Source organism: Pelophylax lessonae, assembly GCF_965119305.1.
Source record: "Pelophylax lessonae genome assembly, chromosome: 9".
NCBI lineage: Eukaryota > Metazoa > Chordata > Amphibia > Anura > Ranidae > Pelophylax > Pelophylax lessonae.
In genome coordinates, this window is record NC_138776.1 from 151,767,495 (window position 1) to 151,793,874 (window position 26,380).

At 47.5% G+C, this 26,380-nt stretch overlaps 1 protein-coding gene across 1 annotated transcript in view; it reads right to left on the minus strand.

The window, feature by feature from the left end:
* Window positions 1–26,380, minus strand: part of LOC309563092 (transmembrane protein 150A-like) — a 303,386-nt gene that overhangs the window by 137,439 nt on the left and 139,567 nt on the right. Inside the window, exon 3 of the mRNA XM_082267406.1 lies at window positions 24,643–24,714. Within this exon, the coding sequence (XP_082123532.1) occupies window positions 24,643–24,714 (72 nt within the window). The remainder of the gene's footprint in view (window positions 1–24,642; window positions 24,715–26,380) is intronic.

Here is a 26,380-nt window from a genome sequence, read left to right on the forward strand (position 1 = left end):
AAGGGGACCCCTTCCTGAAAGTAGGACACACAACTATGTAACAGTACAGTAGGACACACGTTAGGGGGGGGGGGGGGGGGGGAGACTTCGCTGCACACTCTGCACCGGTCTCTGCACTGGGATCCCCCTGCACTATACCCACACTGCAAACAGTGGGGCATGCACCTAGGGGTCTCCTACACTGGGACCCCTCCAGACTACCAAGGCAGGACACACTATCCCAGGACCCTTACAGAGTGGGGATAACGGGCGACCCCCCAGGGATCTCTGCTGCATCCTCTGCCCTGGGACCCCCACCAGACTCCAGGTCAAGACAGTGGGGAAAGGGAGTGGGGGGGGGGGGAAGCCCAGCTCACAGGGATCTTAAAGGATGAGAGAAGGGAACCTACAGGCAGATCCAACCGTCCCTGGACCCACGTCCAGCCCAAAAAAAAAAAAACGCCAGAAAGGGGAGAGGGGGGACTGTACTTGCCCTTCCATGGTGCAGGTAACGCTCCAGACGGAATTCTCGCAACCGAAGTAGGGGAGCGGTCGGCCAAGGGACTGCTGCGACTCAGACCCAAGCCCAGTCGTATGCGACCCTGCGAGACATTTAACTCGCGGGACAGCTTCTGTCTGTGAGGCTATGATGCTGCGGTCTGCACACACTCGCTGGCTGGACTAGGGGGGGACCACTGAATCTAGATTATCCAGCCCGTCGCCCAGCCTGGCAGTTGATTGAAGATTTACAGAGAGAAAAAACAAAATAGATGTAAGGAAGGCGAAAAAAAATGCTAGGACCAGAGATCCCAGCCAGGAGCTTAGGTCCTTACTCCTGAATTGACAGAATGACAATGATTACCTAGAGTAGAGAGGGTGGTTATAAACCAAGTTGAGGACGGCCCATGGTCGTAGCCAGGTGTTTTGTGTTTACCTAGTCCTACTCCTGAAAAGGAGGCAATAAAACCCAGTACAATAGTTATAATTTATGGAGAGCTGTGTCCATCCATGAACTCAGAGAAGTGGATTTTACTTTCAGTACAAAAATCCAATTTTCTTGATTCTTGAACAATTTTATGTGCTGTCTAGTCCTACTTCCTGGAGGAAGCCATATAAACCAGCAGTTATGATTTATGGAGCGCTGTGACCGTCCAAAAACGAAAGAGAAATGAGATAGGCTGTCAGTACATCAGTACTGATCAGTTTTCAAACATATATATATCATAGTTTGTAGACTAACTTTCACACAAACCAATTATACACTTATTAAGATTTTCTTTAACCAAAGGCATTTAGCAGAACACATTTTGGTCTAAATTTGATTTTATTGGATATAATTTAGTACAGAAAGTAGAAAATCATTATTTTTCATATTATATATATATATATATATGTGTATGTATATAAACCAGTATGTATGTATATAAACCAGTGTAAATTTTCTGTCCCCCCAAAATAACACAGCCATTAATATCTTAACCGCTGTCAAAAGCGAGAAAATGTCCAAATTGGGCGCAATTAGCCATTTTACCTCCCCAGGTCAAGTGACTAGTTAGTGTTACAAGGTCTCGGGTGTGAATGGGGATCCAGCGTGTTAAATTTGGTGTTATCGCCCTCATCCTCTCATACTGGTCACTGGAAGATCAACATGGCACCTCATGGCAAAGAGCTCTTTGAGGATCTGAAAAAAAGAATTGTTGCTCTACATAGAGATGGCCTAGGCAATAAGAAGGTCGCCAAGACTCTGAAACTAAGCTGCAGCACAGTGGCCAAGAACATACAGCAGTTTAACAGGACAGGTTCCACCCAGAGTAGGCCTCGCCATGGTCGACCAAAGAAGCTGAGTGCACATGCGCAGCGTCATATTCAGATGTTATCTTTGGGAAATAGACTTATGAGAGCTGCCAGCATCGCTGCAGAGGTTGAAGGGGTGGGGGGTCAGCCTGTCAGTGCTCAGACCATACGCCGCACACTGCATGAAATTGGTCTGCATGGCTTTCCGCCAAGAAGGAAGCCTCTTCTAAAGATGATGCACAAGAAAACCAGCAATCCGTTTCCTGAAGACAAGCAGACTAAGGACATGTATTACTGGAACCATGTCCAGTGGTCTGAAGAGACCAAGATAAACGTATTTGGTTCAGATGGTGTCCAGCGTGTGTGGCAGCAAACAGGTGAGAAGTACAAAGACAAGTGTGTCTTGTCTACAGTCAAGCATGGTAGTGGGAGTGTCATGGTCTGGAGCTGAATGAGTGCTGCTGGCACTGGGGAGCTACAGTTCATTGAGGGTGCATGAATGTCAAATTGTACTGTGACATACTGAAGCAGAGCATGATCCCTTCCTTCGGAGACTGGGCAGCAGGGCAGTATTCCAACATGATAATGACCCCAAACATACCTCTAAGATGACCACTGCCTTGTTAAATAAGCAGAGGGTAAAGGTGATGAACTGGCTAACATGTCTCTAGACCTAAACCCTACTGAGCATCTGTGGGGCATCCTCAAAACGGAAGGTGGAGGAGCACAAGGTCTCCAACATCCACCAGTTCCGTGATGTCGTCATGGAGGAGGACTCCAGTGGCAACCCGTGAAGCTCTGGTGAACTCCATGCCAGAGGGGGGTTAAGGCAGTGCGGGAAAATAATGGAGGCAAAATATTGCCAATTTGGGCCCAATTTGGACATTTCCACTTAGGGGTGTACTCACTTTTGTTGCCAGCTGTTTAGACATTATTGGCTGTGTGTGGAGATATTTTGAGGGGACAGCAAATGTACACTGTTATACAAGCTGTACGCTCACTACTTGACATTGTAGCAAAGTGTAATTTATTCAGTGTTGTCACATGAAAAGAATAAAAAATGTACAAAAATGTCAGGGGTGTCCTCACTTTTGTGAGATACTGTGTGTGTATATGTATTATATATACACACACACATATACATACACACACACTGTAGATAGATTGATATACAAAAGACCCAGATTATATACCACAAAAAGAAAGCTCTATTTGTGTGAAGAAAAAACGATACAAATGTCATTTGTGTACAGTGTTGCATGACTGCGCAAGTAGAGCTGTGCTGAAGAGCAAAAAATGCTCTTGTCACCAAGGGTAGCCCCACTGTCTTGGATACAGAAAGTTATGGAAAATCCAAAATGTTTGAGTTGCTACAGGAAGGGGGGAGGAAATGTCTTCCAATGGCAAAACATTGTGGTTGATTTACTAAAACTGGAGTATGCAAAATCTGGTGCAGCTGTGCACGGTAGCCAAATTCTAATTTCAGCTTGTTCAATTAAGCTTTGACAATAAAACCTGGAAGCGGATTGGTTTCAATGCAGAGCTGCACCAGGATTTTGCACTCTCCAGTTTTAACCACTTAAGCCCCGGAGGATTTTCCTGCTCAAAGACCAGGGCCTATTTTGCGATTCGGCACTGCATGACTTTAACAGACAATTGTGTGGTCCTGCGGCACTGTACCCAAATTAAATTGACGTCCTTTTTTTTTTACCATAAACAGAGCTTTCTTTTGGTGGTATTTGATGACCTGTGTGATTTCTACTTTTTGCGCTATAAACAAAAAAAGAGAGACAATTTTGAAAAAATAACAATATTTTTCACATTTTTTTATATGAAATTCCCAAAAATAAAAATCAAAATTTAACATTTTAGGCCAATTTGTTTTCTGCTACATATGTTTGTTAAAAAAAAAAAAAAATCATCGCAATAAGCATATTTTGATTGGTTTGCGCAAAAGTTATTGCGTCTACTAACTACGGGAAAGATTTATGTCATTTTTGTTTTTTTTACTAGTAATTCGCGGCGATCTGCGATTTTTTTTGCGGGACTGCGACATTGCGGCGGACAGATCTGGCCCTTGACTGACATTTTTGACACTTTTGGGGGTACCAGTGACATTACTACAGTAATCAGTTCTATAAATATGCACTGTTACTGTAAAAATGACACTGGCAGGGAAGGGGTTAACTTTATTGGTGATCAGTGGGTTAAATGTATCCCTAGGGGCGTGATTTTAACTGTGGGGGGGGGCGTGGCTTGTGATGTAACCACAGAGACATACGATCCTACATAGCAGGATCGTATGATCTCTGCAGTTACATCAGGGAGAATGACAGGCAGCTTTGTTTACATTAGCCGCCTGCCTTTCTCCCTCTCCAGTGGGAGATCATGAGTGACCGGCTGCCATCAGAGCCACCGGTCACTCGCGCGGGGATGTTAGTGAACGAGTGCGGGGCGGGAGCTTGCCCCCTAGAGGCTCGTAGGCGAGCGACGTAGCCCTACGTCAGTTTGCCTGTACGGGGCTGACTGCCACAGTAAATAGTCGTGCGGTGGACGGCAAGCGGTTAATAAATCAATCCCCTTCTTGCTTCCTGCTGTGCTTCTGAAGAGAAAGTGAAGAGAAATCTCCCATTAGAAACACAGGCAAAAAAAACAAAAACACAAAGAGAAATAGAAAGAAAATTCCTTATATGTACTTATTTGCCACTTCGAGTATTGAAAAGACAAAATATGTCATATTCTGATGATATGCTCATATGTTACGAGATATTTTTTTTACATAATTGAAGTCAATGCAAGTCGCCTCCAGGTCGCCCCGAAGTAGTACAGGACCCTTTTTCTAAGTCGGAGCGACTTGTGTCGCTCCTATTAGAACGGCTCCTGTACTACACAGTGGGAGCGACGGTGCATGACTTGTCACCTGACAAGTCGTACCAGTGTGAATGGAGTCTAAAAATGCAAGTTCAAAATGTAAACTTGCATCGTTGTATCTGTAGCCAGATCGAGCGCAAATGTTTATATTCTAAAAAAAATAAGCAAGATAAATAATCCATTTGCCTTTATTAAAGAAAAAACAAAAAATACTATAAGGCCTCACGCACACTAGGCGTTTTTACAGCTGCTGTTTTTGTCTTCAGGCATTTCTTTCTGCAGCCAGTAAACTCCCCAGCATGTTATCCTATGTGTCCATGCACAAACAGGCTTTTATCTGCGTTTTTTTGGCAGGGGCATTTTCTGTCTGGAAAAAAACCCCTAGAGCTAGCGAGGTTGAAGGGGAGTTTTTCAGCTGTAAAAACAATGCTCCAACTCTGAAAATTATGAAAAACACGGCTATTTAGTGTTTGTGTGGTTTTTTTTAACCATGAGCTAAAAATTAGAGTATATTTTTGCTCAAACGCTAAAATAAGGCCCTTAACTCGATCAAGGATGGTCAACCCATGCCAGTTGACGCTCAGCGTATATCTCTCGGATTCCCAAGGAGGGTAAGAACCCATTCCCAGTGTGGTAACCACCGTCCCATTGCTCTCCTGAACGCAGATCTTAAACTGTTTGCAAGAACTTTGGCTAACAGACTTTAACATATTCCCCATCTGATCCACAGTGACCAAGCGGGTTTTATCCCCCTAAGGGAACCCTGCGATAATACCATTCGGGTCCTCAACTTAATTCATGCAGCCAGATCCACCCGATCCCCCCTTCTTCTGTCATCTACGGATGCGGAGAAGACTTTTGATAAAAATTAATTGGCAGTTCATTCGGGCTATTCTGACCCACATAGGGATGGGATCCTCCATGATGTCCTGGATACTTTCCCTTTACTCCCATCCCTCTGCAGCGGTCAAAGTCAATGATTATCATTCGGATTTCTTTGTGATCACAAATGGAACCCGTCAAGGATGCCCGCTTTCTCCTCTAATCTTCGTCCTCACCCTGACGCTGCTGGCTACCGAAAGCAATCCGGAGCCCACAAGGTTGCTGCCTTCGTAGATGATTTGATCTTTTTCTTGACTAATCCCCTAACATCTCTTCCTAACTTAGTGCTAGTCCTTTGCCCTTCCTATTTCTCTAGATCGCACCACAATGGAGGGACTCTGGGCTATTTGCTTGTTTCGGCTAGCAACAGACTCTCTCCGATAGCTTACAGTGAACATTACACTCAATCCTGAGGCCTTGTACGTGGTCAATTTTGACCCCCTTCTTTCACAAATTAAGAATAAACTAATACACTGGCATTCTCTCACCCTTACATGGTTTGGTAGGTGCAGCGCTCTCAAAATGACTGCCCTTCCTAAAATTTTGTACTTTATGCAGGCCCTCCCCGTGCGTCTCCCATCCCCCTTTTTTAAATGCATGGACGCCTTGTTCTGGGAGTTTGTTTGGTCACATCGCAAACCACGCATTCAGCTCCAGCTTCTTTATCTACCGAAGTCTAGGGGGGGTCTGGGGCTACCGAATGTGAAAGCCTACTTTAGAGCAGCCCATTTAACCAGACTGATTGACTGGTATTGTCATGCCGAGGCCAAAAGATGGGTAGTCCTGGAAACTGAGGACTCTGGCAATATGGCAAAAAGCTGACCATGGACTACGTTACCTATCCCAAAGGAACTTCGTAGCCACCCCACTAAGGCAGCACCCTTACGGTCATTAGGGAGGCTTTTCTTCATACGGCGGTCTCACCTGGTCCCTCCCCGATGGTGCCCATTTTGAGCAATCCAGATTTTCCTCCCAGCCTTGAGGGTACACAGTTCCTTGGTTTTATCCCGGAGGGCCGATTTTCTTGGGAACTATGGGAAACTCTCCATGGAAATTTTGACTGGGGAGGCTCATCCCCCACTGGACTTCTGGAGTGGTCTTCAACTCCGATATTTTCTCTACAAATGTCTCCGTCCTCTAGGTATCTTTCGCCAATTGATGGAAATCGAGCGTATATGTCATAGAGGAGAACTGATCCGCCATAGTCTCTCCATCATTTATGCAGCCTTAATCAGCCCACCCTCAAACTTTTTCCCTCCATTCCTGGCACGCTGACCTAAACATCAAATTTACAGAAGCCCAAAAAGAGAAGAAGATCCTCCATTTTGCAAAAAAATCCTCGATAGCCACAAAAAGGTACAAGAAACAGGCTACAAGATCCACACAAGGTGGTATAGGGTGCCCTCAATTTTACATCTTTTTTTCCCCACAAGTCCCAGACACATGTTGGCGTTGTGATCTCGATCGGGGGACCTTGTACCATATCTTTTGGCAATGTCCACAAATTAAACCATTCTGGCAAACAGTGACCGACACCATCAAACACTTAAGGAGGTTGTAAACCCAATTCACAAACTTTTACCTATAGGTAAGCCTATATTAAGGCTTACCTATAGGTGCTATAAATATCTCCTAAACATGCACCGTTTAGGAGAATTTAGAGTGCATACTGCCGATGATGTCATCGGTGTATGCTCTCTGAAGGAACGGCCACCCATGCCATTCCTTCAGAGTCCTATGCCGTGAACAGGAGTGATGTAATCGCGCCTCCGGCCAATCAGATGGCCGGAGGACGCGAACCCGGAAGCAGGGCGGCCGGACATGTCGGCCGTTTTGTCACTGAGGGGGCGGCACGGCGGGGGCTTCGTTTTAAGGTAAGTACTTCCCAATATGCGATGCATACTAGCTCATTATGCCTGTCTCTTTACAGGGCTTTTTTTTAAGTGACTTTACTTCCTCTTTAACCAATGTAGGCCTTGCAAACCACCCTGCGGCATGCCTGCTCCTCCTCACTCGAAGGCCCATCAAAAAGTATAAGACATCCCTTACTTTTCAGCTCCTAAACGCAGCCAAGGCTTGTATACCCCTTTGCTTGAGATCAGCTGTTCCACCCACGAGGTCTCTTTTGTGCTCCAAGGTCAATGAACTCAGGGACACGGAGGATATGTCAGTCACTCTAAACAACCATGAGGGTCTCTTCCACAACAAATGGGGACCGTGACAATACTTTACCCTTATGGATGACTACCTACAGGACATTTTGCAGTCTGGCTGAGTGAAGGGGGGACGGGGACGGGGGGGGGGGGACACACACAGGGTCGATTTCGGGGAGCCACTCCACACTTTTCTGCCTCTTTCACCCATCTTCCTTTTTCCCTTGCATTTCTTTCTCTCTTTCATTCATACCCTATTCATCACTATAAGATCCTTTTTGAATTCCATATACAATATTTACATCCCTTGAGATCTTTATGATCACCCCGCTCCTAACTTCATAACCTGTATTGACCAATACCTCTCTTTCTAAAACCCTTTTTTACCGCTTATTGTAAAGGGGTTCCGTCCGCTGGTTGGCACGTCTGTAGCTGGCCAATTTAATACTTTAATTATTTGTCAATTGCCATGTTTAATGACTGTGAAGGTGTTCACCGTCACTGGGATTGAGGAACAGATACCTGGGGGACGCTGAGAGAATGGTTTGGATGGCTTCAGATGGGACAGTAATATTTGTCAGCAATATCTCGCGGGAAATGAATGAAGATGAATGGTTTGACTTTTCAGATTGCTAGAATATTGCAGGAGTCTCATGGATCCTTGCTAGATAGTGAGATGGGGTGGGGTTTGTTATTGGTAAGTGCCTGTATTCCATTGTTCTGTTTGTCTGCCTTAAGATAAACTTATTATGGGATGTATATGTGTATTGGCTGCTAAGGACGAGGGGGGATTATCCCACAGTGTATATGTCTTTGTGCATGTGTTTGAACAGTTTGAGCTCCTGCTGCACTCTCTGGAGAAAGAGGTTCACTCACTGGAACCTGGAGCCTTGTCGTAGGTCCAGGGAGGGTAGGAGACGGCAAGACCCCAACCAAGCTGCGGCGGTTCGTGGGGTCTGCGGTGGTTATGGTGTCTGGTGGAGTGCTTGGAGCCCTCGGGAAGCACTAGGAGCATCCGTCAATGGAGGTACCCAGTCGGGGTGCCGGTTGATCCGTTACATTTGTGGCAAGCAGTGGGATGGCATCCTAGTGCGAGGAGAAGCAGCTCTTGGAGACACCGGTATTGTTATGGAGCGAGCTAATACCCATGCTGCGTCCCCATATGAGGGGGAGTTTCTTTGGAGGTTGCAGCAACACTTGGCCAAACAGGATGGGCCTGTATCAGAGGAAGGCATACTGGACTGGAGAGATGCCACTCGAAAGGAACTGTGATACGAGGCCTTAGAGGATGTGCAGCGGAGGCGGAGAGAGAGCCTTCCCAGTGAAGAACAGTGGTTCCAAGTATACGTTGCCCTGCGGTTACCTTTCCTAGGACAGCAACCCCTGGATAAGTGGGTGACGTAGCTGTGGAACCTGATTTGGAAGGAGTTGTGGCTGGATGAAGATTACCAGGCACTAAAGTGGTACGCCACCCGGAGCGAACACTGGGTGGCCGACTAACAATATGCCGGAAGGTGAGGACTATTGTGGCCCGTACTTGCTGGGAGGCCTTTGCTGGACATCCAAAGTCATTGCTGTCCTCAAAGTGTTGGCTCTGGGAAACCCATGACACCAGGGAAGCCCTACTGGATCCCCCCAGAGCAGATGACCTGGGGTTAGACCCGATTCATCTGGTCAGAATGGAGTGGGATCTGGAGCAGTGGACTACCACGCCTGCTTTGCTCCATTCTACCCCAATCTACCCTGCAAGCAGAGCCGGAGTGCTGGGTGGCAGATCAAGACGTACAACCTTTCAGTTGGAGAGACATTATAGACCGGTACTGGGAAGACCCACTGATGGCAGGTGGAGATGGGACCGAGGTCTCTCTACTGGCCCTACAGGGAATCTGGGCAGCCGGCCCAGATCCCCAGCTACAGCAGGAGTTACTGGGAATAGAGACAGTCGGCTCTACTCCCCAGCGACAAGGAGCCAAAAGGTGTCGTCTTTCCTCCCCAGCGGCAGTATGTGTGTGTTACAGGGAGCTGAAGGTGTCGCCCTTCCTTCCCCATCGGCAGTGTACCTTCCAGGGAGCAGAGACATATAATCCTTCTCCCCAACCACAGGGAGACAGCAGCCCTGACCCCCATGATGCAGATGGGACTGGGGTCTCTACACCAGACCTACAGGGATGCTGGACGGCCAGTCCAGATCCCCAACCTACCCCGCAGGAATACCAGACGGAAGAGGTTGGCGATCCCTCCCCTCCACAGCAGACCCCCAACCACGTCCTGGGGGTAGTATTAGCCAACCCCAACCGAGCAGAAGAGCTGGCAACAGAGCCGAATGCGGCTGGCCTCTGTCTTCAACATACAAAAGAGGAAGTTCCTGTGGTAGTGGATGGGACTACAGTCTTCACTTGTATACCCTAGGGATGCTGGACAGTCGGCCCCGATCCCCAACAGCCTGACGAAGTGAGCCCCACCAGCCTTTCTTCTCTCCAGCGGCTGAAAGGACTCACGGGAGGAGGGCCAGTCATGCTTATCCTAAGCGGTGGATATGTGCTACGAGAGAGGCAGAGGTTGGCTGGGTAACGCTGTTTTCCAGACAATTTGTTTGGGGTACTGGGTGGGTGCAGACATTGGGAGGGCCCGTGGAACCCAACCTACCTTAGAGAGGTTGGTTGAAAAATCGCTCTTAGCCCCCTAGGTCCCTCTTATGTCTAAGTCACCCTGTGTCTATTAGGGACACAGGGTTACCAAGAAGCCCAGCCTGGCCTGCCCAAACCAGACTTCCACAGACTGATCGGCTATGAGAGCTCCATGCGCCTTGCCAGGACAAACTATGAACCTGGAGCCTTGTCTTAGGTCCAGGGTGGGTAGGAGACAGCAAGACCCCAACCAAGCTGCGGAGGTTTTTAGGGGTCTGGTGGAATGCTTGGAGCCCTCAGGAAGCACTAGGAGCATCCGTCAAAACTGAGGTACCCAGTAAGAGTGCTGGTTGATCCGTTGCAATGACCTTGTAAATGGCATCTCTGAGAGGTGTACACTATCAAACTTTATGCTTATGCATTTATATTGTTTGTTTTTGCTAAATCTTAATGTTTTGTGGTCAACCTGATATGTTATCTTTAACATTGTGTGCTATTGTACCTTGTCATATCATGTTCTGCCATTTCCCGTTTGTATTGCAACCTTTGACTAAATAAAGGAAATCCCCCCCAAAAAAAAAAGCTAAAAAATGCAAGTGCAAAAACGCAGCAAAACCTTTATTTTTAACAAGCCCTTCTACAACTGAAGCTACTGATGTTTTTATAACCGCATGCATGAGGCCCTAATATCAATTTTGAAACTTTGAAAACATAGGCAGAATTTCCCAAAGGCAGGCAACCTTGCTGGTTTCTAACTAGGACGTCAGACACAAGGCATATTTTATACTTTCATCTCATGCAGAAATGGAGTTATAAGATGAAAGATTAGTTACATAGTGAAAAGCTACTAATTATTGGTGCAAACAATCTTGCATATCCCGGACAGACAGGTGTGTGGAAGCAGTGGTGCACCATTTAGTAAAAAGGCCAATACAGAACATTAGGGAGGAGAGGGTTATGTTTTGCTCAAAGAAACTGACTGAAAACAGCCTGTGTAAGTCTACATATTCAGCAGCATGCTTATTTTTTTCTGCAAGCCAGAATGTACATATTTTAAACAGTGTGGTAGTGTTTAGGCAGGCATAAATGAATTAAACTAACATACACAGGTTTAAACAGGCACCTGACCAACTGCCAAGGAGAATACAGGTTTTGTTTTTATACTCTGCTTATAATAGGAGAGCCATAGGCTACTGGAACTTAACAAAAGCAAAAATGACCTTTCAAAAAGGACAAAGAGGTTAAGGGTCACCTGGAACTGGATGAGATGGGAGAATACTAGTAACGAAAACACATATATACATACATACATACACACACAAACTATATTACCAAAACTATTTGGACGTCTGCATTTACACACACATGAACTTTAATGGCATCCCAGTGTTAGTCCATAGGGTTCAAAATTGAGTTGGCCCTCCCTTTGCAGTTGTAACAGCTTCAACTCTTCTGGGAAGGCTGTCCAAAAGGTTTAGGAATGTGTCTATGGGAATGTTTGACCATTCTTCCAGAAGCGCATTAGTGCGGTCAGGCACTGATTTTGGATAAGAAAACCTGGCTCGCAGTCTCTGCTCCAATTCATCCCAAAGGTGTTCTATTGGGTTGAGATCAGGACTTTGTGCAGGCCAGGCAAGTTCCTCCACCCCAAACTCGCTCATCCATGTCTTTATGGACCTTGCTTTGTGTACTGGTCCTAATCATTTGGTGGAGGGGGGATTATGGTGTGGGGTTGTTTTTCAGGGGTTGTGCTTGGCCCCCTTAGTTCCTGTGAAGGGAAATCTTAGGGCGTCAGCATACCAAGAAACTTTGGACACTTTCCCGCCCCCAACATTGTGGAACAGTTTGGGGATGGCCCCTTCCTGTTCCAACATGACTGCTCACCAGTGCACAAACAAATTTCGGAAAGACATGAATGAGCGATATTGGGGTGGAGAAACTTGGCCTGAACAGAGTCCTGACCTCAATCCGATAGAACACCTTTGGGATGAATTAGAGCGGATTGCGAGCCAGGCCTTCTCATCCACCTCAGCGCCTGACCTTACAAATGCGCTTCTGGAAGAATGGTTAAACATTCATAGAAAGAAAATATCTAGTGAGCAGCAGTTGTGTGGAAGAAAATGCCTTGTTGTTAGAGGTCAGAGGAGAATGGGCAGACTGGTGTTAGAGGATAGAAAGGCAACAGCAACTCAAATAACCTTTTGTTACAACCAAGGTGTGCAGAATACCACCTCTGAACGCACAACAAATCGAACCTTGGCGCAGATGGGCTACAGCAGCAGTAGATCACACTGGGTGCTACCTACTCCTGTCAGTTAAGAACAGGAAACCGAGACTACAATTCGCACAGGCTCACCAAAATTGGACAAAAGAAGATTGGAAAAACGTTACCTAATCTGATGAGTCTCAATTTCTGCTGCAACAATTACATACAGATGGTAGGGTCAGAATTTGGTGTAAACATGAAAGCATGGATCCATCCTGCCTTGTATCAACGGTTTGGGCTGGTGGGAGATATTTTCTTGGTACACTTTGCCAAGTATTAAAAAGGCAAAGGGTTTAAACGCAACGGCCTACCATGTCCATCCCTTTATGACTACAGTGTACCCATCTTCTGATGGCTCCTTCCAGCAGGATCATGCACTGTCAGAAAGCTCAAATCCTCTCACTACTGGTTTCTTGAACATGACAATGAGTTCACTGTACTCCAATGGCCTCCACAGTCACCAGATCTTGATCCAATAGAGCACCTTTTGGATGTGGTGGAACCTAAGATTTACATCATGGATGTGGTGGAACAGGAGATGCACATCATGAATATACAGCCAACAAATCTGCAGTAAATGTGTGATGCAATCATGTCATTATGAACCAAAATCTCTGAGGAATATTTCCAACACCTTGTTGAATCTATGCCATGAAGAATTAATGCAGATCTGAAGACAAAAGGGGAACCAATTGCAATCCCCATGCACACACAGGCATTTAGAGGAGTTTAGAGGAAGGAAACAAACCCCACTGCCAGTGACTGCAGAAGCAGCAGAGTTCTGGCAGAAAAAAAAAAAAAACTCTTAATGCTTCCAAACGTATGTAAACGCATGTTAACACTAGGTGTGCCTAGCACTTGAGCGTTAATTTCACTGGCCAGAATAAGTGATTATTCTGGCCAATAAAATTAAATATTGCCCAATCTCTTGACACCTAGCAGAGTTTTTTTTTCTGTCAAAACCCTGCTGCCAGGGGGAAAGGCTTCTAGGAAATATCACTAAAGATCCTTTGTGCATGAGGCCTCACACAGGGTATATTGAAACACTGCTGCTTGCTGCTCTCCAGCTGTATTCTACCAGTTCGACAGTAGGAGGAACCACAGCGTTCAACAGGGGAGCAGTTATTCCACACCGGTGACATGCGGAACACTTACACTTGCAGAAAGTGATAGCATTTCTAGGCATGGGCCTCTGAAACAGTTAGCATATTCCCTCTTCTGCTGACCTTGCACTGCAAGGGTTAAATTCTCATTTAGGTCTGAGGGACTGGGAAAAGCAGCACACTGTCCCTCTGCAGCCTCACATCTAATGCAGGATCTATGACTGCCTGCCTCTAGAGCGGGGAGGGGGCAGCAGGGGGGAGTCCAGCAGTGTGGAGGATTCTGTGGAAGTGGAGGATAAGGTAAAGAAGTCTTGGTTGCTATATTGGCCCGATCTCTGGCACAGTCCCGCACAGACTCACTGATTCAGGTACACTCCTCTTCTGGGTTAACCTATTTAAGTGAGCTCAGAATCTCAATGCTCCACCCCACCCTTGTAGCACAGGAGCATAGTACATAGAGCTTCAACAATTAGGAGTCACCCACTGCTTAAAAAAAAATAAAAAGATAGAAAAAGGGTGAAGAGAATCTTTGACATTAACAGATCAAACTAAAGATACCTGGCAAAAATTTAATTTTTGACTTACCCTTAAAATCCATTTCTCTGATGTTCATTTATGGACACGGCTCCTGATCGTCTAACCACTGGTTTATACTGCCCCCACAGGAGTAGGGCACCAGGCAGAAAAAAAGTCTGGCTACGCCTATGGGCAGTCCCAGGGGGTATACTCCCTCTCTCTGCTATAGGTACTCAGTTTTGTTACAAGCAGTGTCAGAAGAATTACAACTCCACAGAGGAGTGGGTGCTGTGTCCATCACTGAACATCAGAGAAATGGATTTTACGGTAAGTCAAAAATCCCATTTTCTCTTTCGTTCATTGACGGACACAGCTCCTGACATTTTTAACCATTGGGACGTCCCAAAGCAGTGTTAAACATGAGGGGCAGGAACAGCGAAAAATAAATTCCCAAGGCCAACTATAGCCAGCCAGGTAAATAGGAGCTCAACCAAAACAACTGGCGCTCACCTGAAAAAAAAACAAATACACCCTCAAAGAGGAACCAGGTCCTCTAAACAGCAGCCTGCAAAACCTTGTGGCCAAAGGAAGCATCCGCAGATGCCAACACATCCACTTTATAGAAATTTGTGAAAGTGTGCATTGACGACCAGGTGGCCACCTTGCAAACCTGCGCCACCGACGCCCGATGACGGAAGGCCCAGGGGGCACTGAGCACCCGAGTAGAGTGTGCCTTGACAGGGAAAGGAGGAACCTGACCCCTGATGGCAACGGCCTGAATCACAGTCTGTCTGATCCATCTGGAAATGGTCACAGAGGAAGCGGACAACCCTTTCCGAGGCACAAATAGTGAGTCTGATTTCCTAAAAGACCCCATAGCTACCAAGTACACCCTAATCGCACGGACCACATCCAAGGCATGCAAAGTAATTTCCTTTAAATGTTTTGACCTGGGACACAGGGAAGGCAACACAAGGTCTTCATTCAAATGAAAATCAGAGACAACCTTAGGAAGGAACAACCACCAAATAAGGTGAACGACAGGGTAACGCAGCCAATTCAGACACCCTGCACAGGTCCCACGGCGGCAACAGAGACTGCACTGCAGGGGTCAGGTGACTAACTCCACAAAGAAAATTACGCACCAAGGAGGAGTATGTGACCAAGGGCCATTGAAAGAAGACTGCTAAGGCCGACACCTGAGGTCCCAAGGCCGCAATGGAGACCGCACCGGAGGAGCCAAGTGTCAAACTCCCTGGATAAAAGTACGCACCAAGGAAAGTGTGGCCAATGGTCGTTGAAAGACGACCGCCAAGGCAAAGACCTGGCCCTTGAAAGTAAGGCCAGTTTCTGCTCAACCCCTCGTTGAAGGAAGGTCAAGATCTGAGCCGCCGAAAAAAAAGAGCGAGGTTGAACTCCAAGAGACTTTTACCACGTAATGTCCGCCTTCCACGTATGATGGTAGATGTTCCTAGAAGTAGATTTCCTAGCTTTTACCAGCGTTGGAATCACCGACTCAGACAAACCTCTATCCAGCAGCAGCTGGCGTTGAACAGTCAAGCCGTCAAAGCCAGCAACCGTAAAGGATGAAAGATTTGTCCTGGGGACAGCAGATCCTCCCTGAGAGGGAGCTTCAAAGGAACATCAGCAACCAGCTGCACCAGATCGGCGTACCAAGCCCAGCAAGTCCAGTCCGGAGCCACAAAGATGACCGGAATCATTTTGATCCTGAGTATAAGTCTTGGCAGAAGCTTGAGAGGAGGGAAGGCATAAACCAGACAATACTGACCCCACGGGGCCTCCAGCACTTCTGTGGCGTCCACCAGAGGATCTCGTGACCGAGCCACAAATCTTTGCACCTTTCTGTTGAGCCAGGATGCCAACAGATCCACAACTCCCCTTGGCCCAACGCTTGCCATCTGAGCTAATCAGCCTGCCAGTTTTCCACCCCGGGAATGTGTACGGCGGAGAGAGCTTCTTGTGGCACCATAAGCCACAGCCGTGGCATTGTTCGATTGAATGCGCACTATCCATTACAAGGGAAGGAAGGATTTGCCCAGCCGAAGCACCAAAGAATGAAGCCACCTCATTAGGGACTCTTCATTCTCCAGCTCAGCCGGATCTGATTGTCCAGAGAGTGCGGATTCTTGTCCCATTTGGCCAGAATCTCCGTTGCAGGGACCTTGTATGGAACTGTGCAAACGGAACCGCCTCGAAGGTAGACACCATTAGGCCCAACACCCGAATGCAAGTCTGCAGGGACACCATTAGGCCCAACACCCGAATGCAAGTCTGGAGTTTGTCCAGAGGAAGCAGCACTCTAAGGCTGAGTCCGGGTTTGTGGACAGAACCAGAACAGACTTCTGAAAATTCAGAATCCAGCCAAACACGGTCAAGCTTGTATGGGGATTTCCAGGTTTTCCACCAGAGCAGTAGGAGACTCCATTCGCAGAAGGTCGTCGCCCAAGTAGCCCAGTACTGCGATTCCCGATTGGCGTAATAATGCTAGCACCGGGGCCAACACTTTCGTGAAGACCTGAGGAGCAGCAGCGAGACCAAAGGGTAAAGCCACAAACTGATAATTCTCCTATCCCACAGCAAAGCAGAGGAATCGATGGAGATCGACACATTGAAATGTGAAGGTAAGCCTTCTTGATGTCCATGGAGGCAATAAAAATCCTCCTGATGCAGAAAAGCCACAACCGTGCGAACGGACTCCATTTTGAACTTCTGCACCCACACAAAGCAGTTCAGTTGCTTGAGGTCCAGAATTTGATGCACCTTGCCTTCCTTCCTGGGGGGACTGTAAACAGGTTTGAATAAAACCCACCAAAACGTTCTGAAGTACTGGATCTTGTAGCAGGACGGAATGAACTTGTGGACCCACCTGACTTGTACCAGGGAGTCCACGGGTCTGGGAACCAACAAAGACGCCCCCCACCTGAGATACGGGTGAAGGCACACCTTCATGCGGAAGGGGCCTTGTCTGGGGGTCTGCAGATGCCCGCTCTTGACTTGCCAGACCAAGTTAGCTTGGATCCTACAGAGGTCCCGAAGGGCTCTGATCCCTTGTCAGTCGGCCCTGAGGGATGAAAAAAAATGTATGAGCCAAGGAGGGCGGCCCACGTCTACGATGAGGGTCCTTGCCCTTAGTAGCCTGCGGAAGTAAAATACTCTTCCCCCCATGAGACCTTTAATGATGTCATCCAGGGTAACACCAAACAGGCGATCTTCTTGAAAGGGAAGATCAGTCAAGGCCTTTTTAGAAGTCTGGTCTGCAGACCAGCATCTGAGCCAAAAGACATGCCGAAGAACCACTGCCGAAAGAGAGCCAAACCACTACGTGAGCAGCATCCAAAGAGGCATCACGGCTAAACTGCAGTCCCTGGACCAGCTGGTCCACCAGCTCTGCAAAGACAGGTGGGAGTAATCCCCCCTCCAGGTCATAGCGCAAAAACCTAGTCCATTTGGTCAGAGTCTGCAACACCAGGGCAATGGTTAATATCGGCCTCAGTGCCGAACCAGCCAGGGTGTACATATTGCGGGCCACAGCCTCCGCCTTCCTGTCAGCCAGGTCCTTAAAGGCCGGGGACTCTTCAACCAGAATCATGGATGCCTTGTTCAATCTGGAAACCAGAGGGTCTACCACTGGTGGAACAGTCCACTTCTTAAGGATTGACTCCTCAGAGGGGTATCGCTTAGCAAAATCGCTTAGGGACCCCAAGGGAAGGTTTTGGTCGTCCCCACTCTTTAGTGACAATTCTGTCAAAATAGGAGGGGAAAGGGAATACCTTTCCCGCTCTGGATGGCTTGTAAAATGTCAAAAGAGAACCTACATCCACAGCGGCCGAATCAGTTTCAGGATCTGATGAGGCAGGGGGGGGGGGGGGCGCTTTTTGCCAGCCCATCGCCCAAAAGCCACCTCCACCAGGGACACCAAGGACTCGCCAAGACCGCTGTCAGTGCATCGATGGATGGATGGGACCCGGAGGGCCCCGCAGCCTTAGAGAGGGGAGCAGGTGGGGAGATGTGCTCCAAAGACTTCATGAGTCACCAGGGGGACCCCACAAAAGTGTAAAACACTGCTAAGGAATAACCCCCACCGCTCTGGCAGCCCACCTGGTTGCCAGTAACGGAGCATCAAAAGATCTTTAGAGAGGGATAGGACCCCACCAGATTCACCACCCCTCCAGAAACCAGGCACCGCAGCTACCAGGAGAATCTGCACGGACGATTAGGAAAAAAAAAAAAAAAAAGATCCAGTAGTCAGCACCAGGGGATGAGGATGGGCTCCCACCGCCGAAATCGCCACCCACAAGGCTCCACTGTCATGGCCGCTGCCATTTTCCATGGCAAACCAACGAAAAATGGCCGCCGGACTACAAAAACATGGCCACCGTGCATGAAGCACACAGGCTACAAGAAAATGGCGGCACCATAAGGTTCCCAGGGACCCAGGAGGGATCCCCAGGCCTCAGAAAATTGAACAGGCAGAAAGGGGGGCCTGGCCGGAGCCCCTGCCAGGTACAGCCCCCCCCCCCAAAGTCGATCACCTGGTCACCAGCGGCTCACCACGCCCCCACACAAGCACAGCACCCTTCCCCCACCCTAGGCGGTGAGCAAGGCCACCCCACAGCTCCAGTGTCAGTGAAGGGGGGGCGGATGGGGGGGCAATATGGCCCACAGGGACCACCAGAATGATGAGGGGGTGCCTGACAGGAGGAAGGGGAACCCAGGGGTTTGACTGTCCGATGAAGGGGCCCAGGTCCACCCAAAAACCCTCCAGGGGGAGAGGGGGGACAGTTACCATACAAGGAACCAGGCAGGCACCGCTCAAGACAGAACCTCCCCTCCATAGAAATGGGGGGCTGTCGGGCAGGAGGAACGCTGCGACTCAGACCGAGACCCAGTCAAGGAGTTTAGCTCACAGGCCAGCCCCTGTCCAGCGTGGAGCTGAGGTCTGCGCACGCTCGCTGGCCAGACTGGGGTGACCACTGGATCTAGATTATCCATCCCGTCATCCAGTCCGGCAGTTGATTGCAGATCTCACAGGAAAAAATCCAGGAGAAAAGAAACTTGAAAAAGAAAATTTCCAGGATCAGAGATCCCAGGAAAGGAACAAAGTCCTTACTCCTGACTAGGCAGAAAAAACAAATTACCTATAGCAGAGAGAGGGACGTATACCCCCTGGCACTGCCCATTGGCGTAGTCAGACTAGGTTTCTGCCTAGGTGTCCTACTCCTGTAGGGGGCAGTATAACCGAATGGTTTAGAATATCAGGAGCTGTGTCCAATAAACTAAAGAAATCCCCCCCCCCTTTTTTTTAAGGTGCTGGGGATTTAGCATGGGAGGGCTACAGCTATTTGATCCTTTGGACATGTAAAATCTAGAATATTTTCCGAATGTATTTGCTGTAAAAACCAAGTGCCCTCAGAAGCCAACACATCAACACATTTTTTTAAATGGAGTCTGGCTGCAATTAAAGTTTCACAAGATCGCTGAGTAAACACCAGCTTCTAAAGGCTGCAGAGTTTGCTAGCGAACATATCTAAAATAAACTGCATCATTCTCTTGACAATAAGTTGTGAAAAGACGACAACAGAAGCACTAAATACCCTACGTTCACATTCATGTGGCTCTTTGCATGTGCACTTATTCATTTGAATAAGCAAGCTGCTGTGTTTCTTGCATGGTCCTTTGGTGCCATGCAATTCCATGTGCAGGAAACTGCACTACATTCCTTAGTGCATAAGGTGCCATTAGGTGTTAATGGCACTCACACACATTTTCTTAAAGCCCTGTGCTTACTGCACGGCTGCAAGATTTACATGCACTGCCACACTCCCATAAATTTGAATCTAGCCCTAGACTGGGTTATAAAAATGATATCCCAAAACATCCCTGGAGCATTGGTAAGTTATTTAAAAAATGGAAGGACTTTGGCACAGCTGCGGTTTTGCCTAGAGAAGGCTGGTCACCTAAACACAATGGCAGGTTAAGGCAGGCATTAGTCAGGGAAGGAACCAAGAGCCCATTGGTAAGTTGAGGAGCTGCAGAGATGATCCAGAAGAGGGGGAGAAACTATGCAATGGACAAATACGACCTGTATCCTTCACAAAGCAGGCCTTTATGGAAGAATGATTTGAAATACAGACAGAAACCCCTCTTAATTGTTCCCAACAGGACATACGGTGTCTTAATATTCATGACTTAGGTAATGATGCCGGCTTCAGGTAAATGGACACTGGAAAAGGTCTACCTGCCTAGGCAAACTCTCCCAGCTCAGTTTTTTGCTAGTGCCCCTAGAGCAGTGGTTCTTAACCTTGTTGGAGGAACTGAACCCCACCAGTTTCATATGCGCATTCACCGAACCCTTCTTAATTGGAAAAATAAAATATGATTTTTTCAAATTCAAAACATAGGTATATATTATTTTAGGTATATATGACCAGCGTGCCTCCTTTCAATGCACAGTGACCAGCGTGCCCACTTTCAATGCAGAATGACAAGCGTGCCCCCTTTCAATGTACATTGACCAGCGTTGCCCCCCTTTCAGTGCACAGTGACCAGCGTGCCCCCTTTCAATGCAGAGAGACCAGCGTGACCCCTTTCAATGCAGAGACCAGTGTGCCCCTTTCAATGCAGAGACCAGTGTTCCCCCTTTCAATGCAGATACCAGCGTGCGGTGTGCCCCCTTTAATGCAGAGATCATCATTCGTGCCCCCTTCAATGCAGAAATAATTATTTGTGCCCCCTTCAATGCAGAGATCATCATTCGTGCCCCCTTTCAATGCAGAGAACAGCATGCTGCGTGCCCCCTTCAATGCAGAGAACATCATTCGTGCCTCCTTTCAATGCAGAGACCAGCGTGCTGCGTGCCCCCTTCAATGCAGAGATCATCATTCGTGCCCCCTTTCAATGCAGAGACCAGAGTGCTGCGTGCCCCCTTCAATGCAGAGATCATCATTCGTGCCCCCTTTCAATGCAGAGACCAGAGTGCTGCGTGCCCCCTTCAATGCAGAGTGAACAGCGTGCCAACTTGCCAAGCCCCCCCGAGACCAGTGCACTTGACTTACCTGTTGTAGCGGCGGCTTCTTCTCGAGTCCTCCCGCCTCCTCCACAGCCAATGCCATTGGCTGAGGAGATGTGACAATAGCGAATTTTCATTCGCTATTGCCACACAATGGGTGGGCTCATGGCGCACTGCTCTGCGCCCCGGGTCCTCCCTTTCCTACTAGAGTCAAATTGTAATAGGCGGGGAGTCGGGGACTGTCTGGGAGGCGGAGGCCTGGAGGAGAAAGGGGTGACGTCACTGGTTGCTAGATGCTAAGCGGCTCTAGCCTAGCAACCAGTGCAGTGTGTGAGCTCCGGCCGCCTCCCTGCAGAGAGAGAGAGCACCGACAGAGGACAGAGAGAGCAGCAGAGTGGTCAGCGGATCAGGAGGATGATATACTGAATCACACCACTGTGCGTGTCATCACGAATCATACGAGTCGGGTGTGCCTCCGCCGAACCCACGAGACTGACTCACCGAACCCCTGGGGTTCGATCGAACCCAGGTTAAGAACCAGTGCCCTAGAGGATTGATGTGCCTGTGAAATCTCTCTGAAGCATTTGTTGTTCAGTGGGCATTAGTCCTTAGCTTTCATAGCCTGTCCTTTACACCTCTACTGGGGAAAGGAAGGGCATGATCACGATTGTTGCGTATGGCCCTGGGGCCAGAAGGGAGGACACACAGAACCCACAAGGAAGAGAAAGGATGACCTTAAAGGTTGCTGTTTGGCACTGAAACTGCGGGCAGCAATCTCCAGTTTACTTGTTACTGGATGACCCATGTTCAAGGTGCTACACAGGTCCAGGGCAACAAAACTGAGTAGGAGGTGGGTACCTGAAAGCCCGGTGAGTGGTGAAGATTGGGCCTTTGGCCCTGAGGCCCAGGAACAGCAAGTAGCAGTTATACTGTAAAACCACGTGCGACAGTCTCGTGTCCCCTTGTGCCTTTGGGACACCTATTTTGTATGTACTGTAGGGTGAAACACTGCTGTAGCAGTGTTCAAAAGGGGAGGAAGGGGAGGAATGGTCTGTATCGTGTGTGCGATCAGGGGCGGCCTGAGAACCCTCAGGGCCCCCGGGCAAAATAAATCAAGGGCCCCCTTCCAGGCCCCACCCATGTCCCGCCTCCAGCCCCACCCATGTCCCGCCTCCAGCCCCACCCATGTCCCGCCTCCAGCCACACCCATGTCCCGCCTCCAGCCACACCCATGTCCCGCCTCCAGCCACACCCATGTCCCGCCTCCAGCCACACCCATGTCCCGCCTCCAGCCACACCCATGTCCCGCCTCCAGCCACACCCATGTCCTGCCTCCAGTCACACCCACATCCCTCCTCCAGAAGAACGGGAGGAGAGCGGGAGTGTCTGCTTTTTTCTCTCCCCTCTATCTGGCGGCACCTGCTATGCCAGGCCCAGACGCCGGAGATGGGCAAGCGGCGCTCAGGATACATAGTTGAGGGAGGGGGCACTATAATGGGGTGCAGTGTTGCCATCCCCCCTGAGTGAAATTTACTGAGAGGGTGTCCAAAATTTACTAACAGAGCCACATTTTTAACAGACAATTCAAAAAAATACATAAAATGGCTAATTTCAGTGCAAAACAGTGCTAATATCAATATTTAGGCTATATATTGTGTTAATTGCACATGTTACTAGTGTGATTAGCAATGTGTTTTAGGTATAACAAAAGGCCAAAAACATTTCTCCATTTATATGAAGGTGAGGGTAATAAAACCCAATACAGGGTTTTCTTTTACAGAGTAAGTGGGAACTCTGTGGACCCTGATGTAAAGGAGAACTAAGGACTTTGATGTAAGAGGCTTTGCTGTGGACTCTGGTGGACATAAGGCTAGATTCACACTACTGCATATTAGGAATGTTCCCAACATGCACAGAAAATGTTAATGACACATTCATGAATCTGCTAACGCACACGCCCCAAACTACACTGTGCCACAGCACCATGCGGTTTGGTGCAAAGTGTTGTTGGAAGAGGGTCAGGGACTTTTCCTCAACAGTGGAACAGTTGTCCTAAATGGCAGTGTGTATGACAACCTGCATAGATGGGAGTAGGTTTATGTACTTTCCACAATAGCCATAGTAAGGCATCTATGATCTGGTATCTTAAGCACACACAAAGTGATTACCTGGTAAAGTGCTTGTCAATTGACTTCGCTTGTCAATTGACTTCGAGAGATAAACTGCTACACAAAGCTGGAACACTTTTCAACAGACTAAAAGCTGGCTATAAATGGATCGAAATTCGGCTGGTTCAGCAGGGACCACCTGAATTTGGATCCATCTAGGGCCATTCCTGTTTGAGAGGAGTTGATCTAATGATCTGGCTCTCAAGAGGCGTCAATCCAATGATTGACTGGAGGTTGTTGAGACCTCCTACTGACATAAGATGAAGTAATAAAAGATCATTTATCATGACAGACAAAAGGAAAGAAGTTCACGTGAACACATCAAATATTAACGTGGTTCTGAAAGGCAGAAGGTTTTTTTATATCTTACCATTTCGCGTGTGCTACAGTGGAAAGACAGCTACAGTGCGGGCCTAAAATGCCCGGAGGACATACCTGGACGCCCACATCAGTGCAGCCTCATCAGCGCACATTAGTGATAGAGAAAAATTACCTATCTGGAAAATTTTATAACAAGATATAAACCCCCCCCCTTTTTTTTTTTAATTCTCCATCTTTTTTTGTTTGTTTTGCAAAAAATTTAAAACCCAGTAGTGATTAAATACCACCAAAAGAAAGCTCTAAGTGTGGGGAAAAAAATGATAAAAAACTTTATATGGGTATAGTGTAGCATGACCGCGCAATTGTCATTCAAAGTGTGACAGCGCTGAAAGCTGAAAATTGGCCTGGGGAAGGGAGTATATGTGCCCAGCAAGCAAGTGGTTAATGCATTCTATGCATTATAATAAAAAAAAACTGTGTACAGCAGCCCCCTTCAACCCCCTAATACTTACCTAAGCCCCATCTCAATCCAACAATGTTGCAGGAAAAAGCCTGGGCTGTCGGGGACTCTCCCTCCTCATTGGCTGAGACAGCAGCGAGTGCTATTGACTCCCGCTGCTGTCAGTCAATCAAAGTCAGTGGGCAAATAAGGGGAGAGAGGGGGGCGGGTGGGGCCAAGGCGCGGCTCCATGTCTGAATGGACACACAGAGCAGAGGCTCGGCTGCGCCCATTTTACAAGCTGCTTGCTGTGGGGGAAATCAGCAGGAGGAAAGGGCCAGGAGCGCCAGCAAGTGACTGGAGAAGAGGAAGATCAGAGCTGCTCTTCGCAGATCCACTACACAGAGTAGGTAAGTATAACATGTATATTAAAAAAAAAATAAGAAGACTTTAATATCACCTTAAACTTAAATATAATTTGAAGTAATTTTACCTCACAAGCGGGATGTGATCTAAAGTGCAGCAGCTCCCATCATTCAGCGTGTCACAGGTGTGATTGTAAACCCTGCAATAAATAAAATACAACATATCAACTAGAAGATTTGAAAAAGGAAGCACAGTTGATTTGCCAACATGACTCTTAAGCTTTAGCTCAGGTCATTGGAAAGAAAATGAAAACAAAAAACAGTTACTCCAGACCAAGGTTGAATTTTATTGGGTTTTCTGTGACCAATTTTGTAAAGTACCTCAAATTTCACTTTCCACGAATAGTGACATTTGCAAACCTAATCAAATTCTTGCCAACCGCAGTGACAATGTACAAAGTGACAGATTTTGCTGGAGGTTTGTATATCTTGGATGTGTATTGCAAGTTACTATAATGTTTTATTAACAAATTAAGTCAAAGGGCTTTTGTTCATATTAGTTTCTTTCGCCACACAAGTGTATGAAAATGGCAAAGTAGCATGCTGCAGGTTCATGCAGTTTAGGAGATTAATTCAGATCAAATGTATTTTGACATTTATTCATTTACAGGCATTTTTTTCTCAAATGTACAGGTGAACAAACTTTGAATGATCTCAAACATTTCAAACTGAGTGTAGATGCACACAGAATGCACCTGAACGCAAGCTGCATTTGCCCATTAATGCATGGTCAAAGCCATCAGCACAGGCCCTATGCCGGTTTGTGTTACGTTGATTTACATCTTGCTGTATAAAGCACATGGACGCAGGCAGCCCCCAGTGTAAAATGTCATTCCTGCAGGTTATGCGATTTACATCACATTTGGGGGAATTTATCAAAACTGGAGCAGACAGAAGCCGATTGTCTGCCATGCACAGCTGCTTCATATTCTATATTCAGTTGGTTCAGTTAAAGTGGAAATAAACTTATCGATTAACAGTTTCAAAAACTTGCTTGTGCTCACAACCAAACGGTCAAACCATCAAATAGCTGGTGTCATAACTAATCACATGAACCGCATCATGGCAGTTGAAGATGAAAAAGAGGCCAACATGGCAGCTTCCTTGACTGAAAATGATAGGAGGGTTTATTTTCACTTTGAAAATGAAATAAACGCTGTATGGTTGCCATGCACACCTGGCATTAGCCACTGAAATGCCCCACCAATGTTTCTGTACACGAAGATGTTTTCAATGGCCCTGTTACTCTGTCAGCAGAAGTAACCTCAAATGTGAGTGCTATGCATTGCATAGTGCTATAACATGGGTTCTCAGTCTGTGTAGTAGGTTCAAAAATTACGCCTTTATAAAGTATTTTCAGTCCTGAGGCACCCCTGTTCAAGGCTTGGATCACGTTACTGTGTGTCGCAGAACATGCGCAAAATCGTGCTCGTTCCGGGCACACAGACAAATGCTCTGCTCTTTAGGGGTGCCATTAATTCTTAATGGTACCCCACACATTGGAAAACATGGGGTGCTTTTGGTGCGGCCCAATTTAAAAGAAAGGGTCAGGGACTCCTTTCCTGCATTTCTGCGGGTAGGGAAGCCCACTGAAATGAATGGGCTACCCTACACGTAGCAAGCAGCCACACAGATGTGATCCAAGGGCTTGTTCACATGTCAGGTTGGAGGTGTGGTTGAGCTGTTTTTACCACCCCCAACTTCAACTTCTCTCCCTTTAGCTGTAAATGCAGCAGCTGGGGGTGTACACATGCTGTGGCTGCAGCTGGAGGTATACCACCCCGCAACTGTGTACATTGCACGGTT